Below are 10,660 nucleotides of genomic sequence, written 5' to 3'. Positions count from 1 at the left end.
TACTCATTAAAAAAAAAAAAAAAAACCATTTTCAAATTCAGAAGTATCATGTTCTATATGAGTTTGTGAGCACATATTTAATTATGTTAGGTAAAGGCAATAATATTAATCTTCGTTGTATATTTATCATTCCCAATTGTGCGGATTGGAATATCGATCGTTTAAATGAAAAATTACTTAAAATACGTCACATCAATTAATGGTGATCGGATTGATAAAATCTTAAGAAAAAATTATTATTTTTTTATTATAATTAGATATATACACATTTGAAAAATAATTTAATTAATAAATGGTTGATGTGATCCACATTAAATATTTAAATTCATGAAACCTAACCAAAAAAAAAAAAAAACAAAAGTCCAAAGCACAATAATTCAACCCGTTGTGCCTGCCTACCTCACATGATTGGATTAACAGATAAACCCACCAAATAAGCCAGTGGCAACGACGTCGTTTCAAGTGTGGTTAGTGTGGGCTTGAGAGTCTGAAGCTCTTTTATAGGGGTCTAGAGAGAGACAAAAGAAAAAGACTTCCATTGGAAGAAAGAAAGAGAAAGCACTTCGGGGGGGATTGGGTCTCACTTTGTGTGCTGTAAATACCTTCCAAATTTCTTCATAAGAAGACGACTTTAGGAGAACAAGAAGAAGAAGAAGGCATTTTCTGGATTTGCACGTCCACTCCTTCTTCCATGTTCAGCAACAACCACCACCACCACCACCACCACCACAACAGTCCCACCTTTTCAGGCGGCGGCGGCGGCTGGCTCTGGTTGATGGCGCGGATATCCGCGACCGATGCGGTGGTGGTTTTCACGGCGCTTGCCGGAGTCGCCGTGGTCGCGGCTGTAGTTTTCACCGCGCGTAGGTAAAATAATGCCCCAGTCAAAGGAAGATTTTTTTTTTGGTTTTTGTTGTCCACAGAAGGGATACCTACTATAGCTGCGAAACCCTAGAGGAAAAGGTGAAGAAGAAGGAAAAACAAAAATTGTAGGAATTTAAGTGTTAAATAGATGAAAGCTCTAAGACGAAGTCACACTTCGTCGTCGTCTTCGAATTCCAACTCGAATTCCTCTCCTTCTTCGTCGTGGATTCATTTGCGTTCGGTTCTATTCATTGTTGCGTCTTCCTCACCAGCTTCTTGTTCTTCCTCTGATCGGTGAGTCCTCTCTCTCTTTCTAACTCTTAGTTTATGTAATATCTTTAATTGACCTCAGATTTCTGTAGACTTCACTAATTCGGTTCAGATCTCGATTCCCACGTGCCCCAAATCGTGTTTACTGTACCAATCTTAAGCTCAATCTACTTTCTAAAGCCGCCGCCGCGGGTGGATTTCCCGTTTGAATTGATCTTCTATGTCACTTAGTTGACCCATATGGTCTTGTTTAACCTTGTTTTTTTAATGTTAAATTCGCTTATTTCTTTGTTCCTTTCTTCTTGGTTTGGGATGATATTAATTGGATTGTGCGAAATGGATTTTTTATATTACTTTGTTTCTCGCAAACAGCGCCTCTTTTTTTTAAAAAAATTATTATAATAATTATCTTTTGGTTCCATATAGAAAATATGTAGTGCCTTATAATGTGCATTGGGTTCTTGGGGGGGGTCTAAGATGATTAAAAAAGTTCAGGAATCAATGTGATATTTAATCATCATAATCTGTATGGAAATGGGTTTTTTCCTGTCTGGTTGTACCTTGTAGCTCGTGCTTTTATGAAATGATCCAACCGAAAACTGATGGATTATATGGTCATCTGGAGTCAGGCATCCCTCCCCCTCCCACCAATAGAGTGTCCTAACTGGATATATATGTTTTTATTATTAATTTTATTCATTGGCATGCTAAACTACTATTCTGATGTAGCCGATTCTTTGAATCTGGGATTTGAGGCCCCCGAGGGACGTCTCATTGGAGTTCCAATGAGCTAGTTATTTACCAAAATAGTTGAACTTGAACTTGAAGGATAAGTTAACATTTACATTCTTTGTGCCATAATGTGAAAGCTTGATTTGAGCAACTTGGGATACACTGGGGATTTCGCTCCCAAGTTCATTCCCCTATATTCCCTTACAGACACCTGGAAAAAAAAAAAAGAAAGATTTTTCCTTAGGTTGTGTTTGGATGTTAAAGTGAATTGAGTTGAGTTGAGTTGAGTTGAGTTGATATGATAAAATATTGTTAGAATATTATTTTTTAATATTATTATTATTTTAGGATTTGAAAAAGTTGAATTGTTTATTATATTTTGTGTTGGAATTTGAAAAAATTGTAATGATGAATTGAGATGAGTTGAGAGGAATTAATCAACCAAACGAAGCCTTAATGCTTTCATTCATATCCTTTTTAACACTTTATATGTAGAACTGTCCTAATTTATATGTAATTGCTGGAAACCTTTGTCTTCACGGTAATGCTTTCTCTCTCTCTTTTTTTTTTTTTTTCCAATAACTAATATTTCTCTTTCTTTCATTTTTAGGGGTCATCTCAAGTCACCGTGGTCACGAAAGAAAAGAAAACATGCCCTCTCACCTCATCAATGGAGAAGTTTATTTACGCCAGATGGGAAGCTCAGTGATGGCGGAGTTAAGTTTTTGAAAAAAGTTCGCAGTGGAGTGAGTTACCATCCTTATCAGTTATTCTATATATTTTTTTGATGCGGTGGTAGCTGTAGGGATAACAGCTTAATGGCATTAAACTACAAATAGAACTGGGATTCACAGGAAAATAGAGAAAAGTTTTTGAAAGATTCAAGAATGATCAAAAGGTCTTAAACATGCCTTTATATATGTTACATTGAAAAATCTAGCCCTAATAACTGATAATAAGGAAATGCCCTTGAAAATATTTTAAAATGTAACATCTCAAATTATGTGGTGTAGATAGGTGGTGAATGAGATCCCACATTTCTTGGGAAGGAAAAGTTCAGGCCCTTTATAATGACTCAAATGGGTTCCAATTGAAATATTGACCGGTCCTTTTGGAGTATGAGCCCAAGTGTGGCTTGGACTTTCCTTCAGTTAAAAAAGCTAAAAGCATGAAAAGAATAAAAAATTTGTCATTCTGCTGCCACAGCAGTTGAAGTAGCAGTCAAACGTGAATAGACCACCCATGTTTGTCGGGCACTCTGGCTGATTGATATAGACCAAATATTGACTGCAACAATATGTCTCACTCCGGTCTATCGGGACATTGATTGAACTTCCACGGTGCTCCCTGTCCAACCTTTAAACTGCTATTGGGCCAAGATTTTGTGCTGTTTGACCTCCCTTCTTCTGTAACACTTAGTTCTTCTTCTTCTTCTTCTTCTTTTTTTTTTTTTCCAATTTAGAGAGGTACTTGTGCTACATCCTTTTCTGCACTCACAAAGTATAAATTTCATATTATCTGCAGGGTATCAATCCAAGTATTAGGGCAGATGTTTGGCCTTTCCTTCTAGGAGTGTAAGCATGTTCAAACTCTCTCTCTCTCTCTCTCTCTCTCTCTCGTATCATCTGTTCATGTGCATGCAGAGAAAAAATTACTATTTTAGTCTCCTGTGTCAGGTGATAGACCCTATTATTTTCTTTTTTCCTTTTTTTTTCTTTCTTTCTTTTGCTTATGGAGAACTATATTACTAATATTATTATCTCGTATGTTGTGTGACAGGCCTTATTAAAAAATTCAATAATTAAACATCACTAAGTCTATTGCTCGGGCTGAAATTTGGTCTTGATTCTTGGCATACTTGACAAGGATTTGGATGGCCTCATACTCATTGAGTCTAGATGACTAATGGATTGGCTGATGCATAAATTTCTGACCTGCCAAGTGCATGAGGCTTTGGGAATCTGTACGAGCCTATCTGCACCCATTCTTCTCAGTCATTAGTTTTCTCCCTTTGTCATCCGCAGCCATCCCTTGTATCTTTTCCCGTTTCTAATTAGGTGTTACTCTTGTATATGTCCTATGTATTTCAGCTATGTGTTTTGTATTTTTTTAGTGAAGTCTTGGTTTCTTATCTAAAAAATTCCACAGCTATCCTTTTGTCCTTGGTTTTGTTTCCTCAGTGGTGCCTGATTTGAAGCAATTAGGTTGTGAAAGGTTACTTTGGGGATAAAAACACAAACTGCTTTCATTTTCATGAGTTCATACTTTTTCTTTTTGTTTCCTTGGTTTTCAAATTCCTTCTGGCTCCTTACCTAAAGCAATTGGGTTACAGAAGCCACTTTGGGGTTTGGGTACTTTCTAATTTTATTTATATCCACTGTGGCTATGTGTTCATTTAGTTAAAGTGCAGTTCTTGGTTTTTGGATAGTCAACCTATGGTTAATTTTGGGAAGTTGTGTCTTGGCCACAACAAAGTGATATTTTAAATTTTCAAAACCTCCTTAAGCATTGTTGTAGTTGTTCGTAGTGCTGTAGCTGTTAGAAGTTTTGGTTTTGCTCATATGGCTACTTTTTTATGCGTGTGCAGGTCTTTTATTATTATTATTAGTTAAGCTATTGCGTGGCTAGGATGAGAATTAATTAAGGGGAACGATTTCATGCCAGGGTTTTAGGATTCAATCCTCATTTAGATGGAGGCTGTTACAGATTTATAAGGCAGCTTCACCCTTTTTATCAATAAAAAATTATCCTTTTGCTTAAGAATTTTCTCAAGAACCTCCCTATCAGAAAAACAAATTCTCAAGAACTCAGGGTTTTTATCGATTAAGCACCAGAAGAGGTTTTTCCTTTATGTCCGTCTAAAAAACTTAATTGCATTCTCAATGGTTTATCTATATTTTTATCTAAAATAACTTACCAAATCCTACCTTTTCTATTTTAACCAACCACTCTTTAAGAGTGCCAACCCAACAACTTATAAAAAATTTAAAGAAAGAGAGTAAGAGGGAAATGTATAAAATTTTTTTACATAGATGAATAGTATCAAGCTACATTTAGAATGATGTAAATAATTTTTCTTTTACATATTGATGTAAATTGCATCGCGCATTGGGAATTCGTCTTGAATGGACAATCAAAGTAAATCTGTATTATTGTGTTTTTTACTGCATTGATAACAGAGCTAGCCATACTAAATAAAAAATGAACAAGTTTCTAAAAGTTAGAAGTCCGACAGATAATCAGATTTTTTCCTTTAGCCTTACACTAATTCCTTCCAAAACAATTGTTCTGGTGCTGGAAATTATTGCATTATACAGCTCATTTCCTTGATCATGTTAATTTCACTATAGCATGTCACTTCTCATCATTTGATCGCCTTCTTCCTCTCCGTGGTGCACATATTTAGATGTGCTATGCTGGTTAACCCCACTTCATAATTGCATTTCCTTTTGTATCTGGAGGTTGGTAGCATACCTCTGTATGCTGACTGAATTTCTTTGTTTCAACAGCTATGATTTGAACAGTTCCAAAGAAGAAAGAGATAATATAAGAACTCAGAAAAGGTATGTCCACCAACTTTGTTCTGAAAGTTCAATTTAATAATTGCAACCACTATATTCACCTCAGATAATTTGAGGTTGCGCTTGTGTGCAAGTGTGTTTATTTTACCTCTCCTAGGTTTCTAACCTTCCCAGTGATTCTGTGCCAATCTCTGGATGCAGAAAGGAGTATGAGAAACTTCGCAGACAATGCCGGCGACTTCTAAAACATAGTAAAGATAGTGTTAATTTGAATGAATTTGGTAGAATAAGCTGTGATGGGTACAGTGGGAGCCTCGCCCAGGACACAGATTCTCCTAGTTCCGAAGATGTGGTTAGTGCGAGGGAATCCCTTTCTAGTGAGGAAAGGAGCTCAGATGTAGAATTCTCCAACAACCACCCTAATGCATTATTGGGAGGAGACGATAGTGCGAGACGAAATACAAATGCTGATGCCTCCACACTTGACACTGATTCATTGGACTCAGACTCCTCTGAAGAACCTGAAGTCAGTCAGACTTTCCCCTCCACAGAAGGAACAGGAGAGAATGATCCTGATATGATTTGCAAGGAGGATTCTTCTCCCTCGAGGACAGAGGTCTCGACAAAATATCGCAATGATGAAGATTTTGCCTCTTGGCAGCGGATCATCCGCCTTGATGCTGTACGTGCTAATTCAGAATGGATTCCATACTCCCCATGTCAAGCTGAAATTTCAGAGGTTAGGGCATGCCGTTCTGCTGAGGCAGTGGGGTTGAAGGATTATGATCACCTGGAACCCAGCAGGATCTTCCATGCTGCCCGACTTGTTGCTATTCTTGAAGCATATGCACTCTATGATCCTGAAATTGGTTACTGCCAGGGCATGAGCGATCTTCTTTCTCCAATAATTTCAGTCATTGCGGAGGATCACGAGGCATTCTGGTGTTTTGTGGGATTCATGAGGAAGGCTCGGCATAATTTTAGGCTTGATGAGGTGGGAATCCGGAGGCAACTCAATACCGTTTCAAGGATAATCAAGTCCAAGGACTCTCACCTTTACAGACACTTGGAGAAGCTCCAGGCTGAGGATTGTTTTTTTGTTTATAGAATGGTGGTGGTACTATTTAGGAGAGAATTAACATTCGAACAGACCATTTGTCTCTGGGAGGTAATGTGGGCAGACCAGGCAGCCATTCGAGCTGGGATTAGCAAGTCTGCGTGGGGCAGGATAAGGCAGCGAGCCCCACCAACAGATGATTTGTTACTTTATGCAATTGCAGCTTCGGTATTGCAACGGAGGAAATTGATTATTGAGAAGTATAGCAGCATGGAGGAGATTTTAAGGGAGTGTAATAGCATGGCCGGGCATCTTGATGTGTGGAAGCTTCTAGATGACGCTCACGCCTTGGTGGTGACCCTCCATGACAAGATAGAGACATCCTTCTGACGGCTGCAGAATTTTTGACTGATTTATGAGGTTGCAGTTCTCTCTTAAGGATCTTGGTTCTTTTAAAGGATCTGAAGTAATTTTAGGCACTGCACATGAAACAAGCACCTGAGGTGCTGCTGTATGTGGCCGGTGTTGTGAAGTTATATTGCTTGTTCTGATACTGTCCGCTCTCAGTGTCCTTTGCATTAGGTTAAATATAGATGAATCATTTTGATATTTGACATTGCACGCACCACTTTTTCTCTGTAACAACACTACTACAACAGTCCAAAAAAAGGAAATCACAGCAGGCAGGCTCATCATTATTACCCATCATCGTTGTTGTCGTCATCGTCATCATCATCTTAACTGACTTTTATAGTGTGCAATATTGAATCAATCTTGGGGCCATCTCTCTAGTTGTGTGCTTTCATAGTTGGTCATAAAATTCAAACCCAACGCTGGACATACCGACAGGTGAGCGTTTTCTGCAGGAACAACTTGACTCGAGCCATATGTGGATTAGCAATTGAATGAGTATTGAAAGTAGATTGAACAAACCCATTCTGGAATTCTCCCTGGTGTTTGAACCAGAAAGCCCAAAGGGCTGCAAGGCAACAAGTAACCATCTCCCTCTTGGCCAAGATTTGTAGCCGAAACTTGCGATCTCCGAAGGCAGAAGAAAGAAAAAGTTAATAATAATTTAGATGATGCAGAGCATGATAGTCCATTTTTTATGCATTGTGGTGCATGGACTGGAGATTTGGCTGGTGGAAATTTCAAAGTTTCCATTGTCCACTCCCACTCACCTAGAACCTATTGAAGCATTAGCGCAGCCAAGGAGAGAAAACTTGGTCATACGGTGGAAGCTTGTGGGAGGCATGTGCTAGTAGGTAGACGGTCGGCGATAGATCGAGCTTCACTCTTCTGGCAATGAGTAGTAGTTGGGCATGGAGATGGAGGATGAATACAGAGATAAAGCAGAGAGCTTCTCCCTCTTGTTTTATATGCCATACAAAGACGCAAAAAACCATGCCACGCAAAAGCTACAAAATTGAAGGTATGAAACAGCCATCTTGCTTATAATCCAAGTAAAAACTACAATGGTTCTGAAATCAGTGGCATAAATAGGACGGAAAGACACTAAAACTACTACAATTACAGCTGGATTCTGAACTGACGAACGTCTCAAAGAAATTATTAATCACGAGAAGAAAAGCTCCTTTTTTATTATTCAAGAGTGGACAAATGACTCGCCCTTCAAAAGGGCATACTGTAAGGTGCAATGGACTAACTACTCTTTCTTGGAGAACTGTCGGACGGCGAAGGCTAAACCCAATATCAGGAGCGGAACAAGAAACTGCAAAATGTTAACCACAAAATCGGAAGTCTTATCAGGGTTGTAAGGAGCTTGCTTGGGTGGAATGTAAGTACGTTTTTTCGGAACAGTGGATGCATCGATGTCACCAATGGCGTATTTTGCCATCAATTCTTTAGCAGACTCACTGTGACCCACATCTTCATAATCATTTGTTGCATCCTTCCCTGCAATATTTCAGACAATATCTGTCCTTCATATGCTATGCAATTCATTGAGGCTCATGGTCATTCATTATCTTCCTTCCATAAAAAAAAGTAACAGAATAGCCTTACCTGTTGCACCCAATAGGACTTCAGAACCTCCAGGATGATCTTCCATGAATGCAGATACATCATAAACCTAAAATTGAAATTTAAAAAAAAAAAAAAAATCTCAATAAACAAACATCAAAATACCTTGCTTTCACTGCCGGTGGATTTTCCTTTGAGACTTCAGTCCCAAACCCACCTCCTAGAAACTTCTAGAAAGCAGTACTCATCACAAGGGATGATGCTCTCTGATCAAAGCCATCCCCACCATGAAAATAGATAAATACAATTTAAATGCACATTATGCTTGCCTTTCCCCCTTGTGGTCACTTACCAGCATTTGCACTATCTATTGATCCAATGTCAGGCATATAGCACAAATTTGACAGATGTTGATCATAGATAGATCAAGATAAAGCTTTGGCCCAGAAACTATAGGTAAGCTTCTTAAACATACATAGCATACCTGAAACAACTAGTACATACACGAAAAAAGATGAACGAGAAGAAAAGGGAAAGGCAAGAGTAGACCTTAGCCCAGACAGTCTGGCCTTGCTAACGAGCAAAATAGAACTAGAAAACCGCAGTAAAATGGAAAACCGTCCATGTCTACATAGGCGCCAGAGTATATCCCGAATATCTATCAGGGATGTTTGGAAAATAATATGAGAATTTTGTAAATAATAGTAAGATGGTTTGTGAATAATAGTGAGATAATTTGAGATAAAATATTTATTAGGTTTCGAAAAATGAGAGAGAAAAACTAGAATAAAAAATATTATAAAATTAAAATATTCTTAAATATTATTTTTATTTTGTAATTTAAAAAACTTGGAATTGTTTTTTATTTTTTAATTGAAAAGCTGGAAAAGTTGTAATGATTAATTTGAAAATATTTGGGTTTCAATGATGTTTGGAAATGAGATGAGATGTGATGATATGAGATAAGATGGGATGAGATGAAAAATATTTCCAAACATCCCTAAGACCTCGTTTGTTTTCACAATTCAACTCATCTCATCTAATTATTATAATTTTTTCAAATTCATACACAAAATAAAATAAACAATTCAACTTTTTCAATCCCAAAATAAAAATTATATTAAAAAAATTATATCTAAACAATATTTTATTTAACTTTTAACTTTAATCTTAATTCATCTCATCGCATCTGCAAAATAAACTTAATTCTCATTTATTCATTTTACTGCATTTATTGACCAAGAAAACAAAAAGATCCCTTTCTTTTCATACTGTACATACCTCCTATAACATTTCACAAATATTGCAGAAATACCTTTTTGTCTGATAAAAAAAATATTGCAAAAATATTAGCCAAGGTAAGAAAATGAGTTTTAGTGTACATAAGCTGGTATGTTAACCATTTTTTTTAAAATAAGTATTAACACGCCCCTTATAACGAGACTCATTATAATTTAAAAAAAAAAAAAACTAAAATATCAATATTTTTTTGACACCCCATGAGACTCATTATAATTTAAAAAAAATATCAATAATTTTTTGGCATAGCACATCGGCACTTAACTGTGTAAAAAATAAGGGTTATAAATAAATTTTCTCATAATAAAATTGTTAGATTTCTCATAATACCGTTCATGGAACCACACATAATATAACTGCTCGTACAGTCCTTTAAAAAATTCCAACAACAAAAAGCAATCAATATTCAGTTTTCTCAGCAACCAAACAGATAGCTAGTGAATGAACAAAAAAAATAGATTGTGGGAGGAAACAAATTAGAAAGAAGTAAACCAAGAAAGATCTGACCTTCCCAGATATAATAAGCCAACAATCTTTGGTCTCGTTGTGCGTCACCACTTCTTCAAATTGGTAAACTTTTGGTTTCAAAGCCATTTTTCACTGAATCCTGCCACACCAAACCCCAAATCTTCAAAAATCCATACACATTCGCAAACCAAATCTAGAAATCATCCATGACAGAGGTCCAAAAAAACCCAGCAAAATTTAAACAGAAAAAACTGAAGATTTATCAACAAAAGTGAAAGAGGAACTGGGAAAGATTTGAACTGGGATAAAAGGAAAGTAGAGAATCGTTCTTACCGACTAGAGAGGATGCTTTCAGAGAAAAGGTTGTCGCAGTCCTCACTTGGTTGTTGTAGTCAAGGGCTATACCAGGTTGACTACAACGCCATTGAGGGTAACATTAAATTTATAATCAAAGATCTCGAAGGAC

At 37.0% G+C, this 10,660-nt stretch overlaps 2 protein-coding genes across 3 annotated transcripts; one reads left to right on the top strand and one right to left on the bottom strand.

Moving 5' to 3' along the window:
* The first annotated feature begins 527 nt into the window (after window positions 1-527).
* Window positions 528-7,154, top strand: LOC108989583 (GTPase-activating protein gyp7-like). Of its 2 annotated transcripts, none has more exons than XM_018963235.2 (5): window positions 528-1,158; window positions 2,477-2,612; window positions 3,391-3,440; window positions 5,376-5,429; window positions 5,589-7,154. In XM_018963235.2, exons 1-5 carry the CDS (start codon window positions 1,013-1,015, stop codon window positions 6,832-6,834), a joined length of 1,632 nt encoding a protein of 543 aa, XP_018818780.1. In that variant the 5' UTR covers window positions 528-1,012; the 3' UTR covers window positions 6,835-7,154. The 2 variants fall into 2 exon arrangements, with proteins under 2 accessions (XP_018818780.1, XP_035540128.1); XM_035684235.1 differs by having other exon boundaries at window positions 539-867; window positions 5,589-7,149.
* On the bottom strand, window positions 6,943-10,660 carry LOC108989585 (cytochrome b5-like). Its single transcript, XM_018963238.2, has 4 exons — window positions 10,528-10,660; window positions 10,234-10,333; window positions 8,470-8,536; window positions 6,943-8,361 (listed from the first exon to the last, which is right to left on the bottom strand). Exons 2-4 carry the CDS (start codon window positions 10,318-10,320, stop codon window positions 8,111-8,113), a joined length of 405 nt encoding a protein of 134 aa, XP_018818783.1. The 5' UTR covers window positions 10,321-10,333; window positions 10,528-10,660; the 3' UTR covers window positions 6,943-8,110.

Source organism: Juglans regia, chromosome 13 (genome assembly GCF_001411555.2).
Source record: "Juglans regia cultivar Chandler chromosome 13, Walnut 2.0, whole genome shotgun sequence".
In the NCBI taxonomy this organism is placed as follows: Eukaryota; Viridiplantae; Streptophyta; class Magnoliopsida; order Fagales; family Juglandaceae; genus Juglans; species Juglans regia.
Note: the sequence above shows the minus strand (reverse complement) of the source record. Positions and strands in the feature narration are given on the sequence as shown.

Coding starts and splice junctions, on each gene's coding strand:
- LOC108989583 (XM_035684235.1), top strand. CDS start 692: ATGTTCAGCAACAACCACCACCACCACCACCACCACCACAACAGTCCC. Junction 868..2,476: donor GTAGTTTTCACCGCGCGTAG/GTAAAATAATGC, acceptor TTTCATTTTTAG/GGGTCATCTCAAGTCACCGT. Junction 2,613..3,390: donor TGAAAAAAGTTCGCAGTGGA/GTGAGTTACCAT, acceptor TATTATCTGCAG/GGTATCAATCCAAGTATTAG.
- LOC108989585 (XM_018963238.2), bottom strand. CDS start 10,320: ATGGCTTTGAAACCAAAAGTTTACCAATTTGAAGAAGTGGTGACGCAC. Junction 8,537..10,233: donor GGCTTATTATATCTGGGAAG/GTCAGATCTTTC, acceptor TTTCAATTTTAG/GTTTATGATGTATCTGCATT. Junction 8,362..8,469: donor AGTCCTATTGGGTGCAACAG/GTAAGGCTATTC, acceptor GAAATATTGCAG/GGAAGGATGCAACAAATGAT.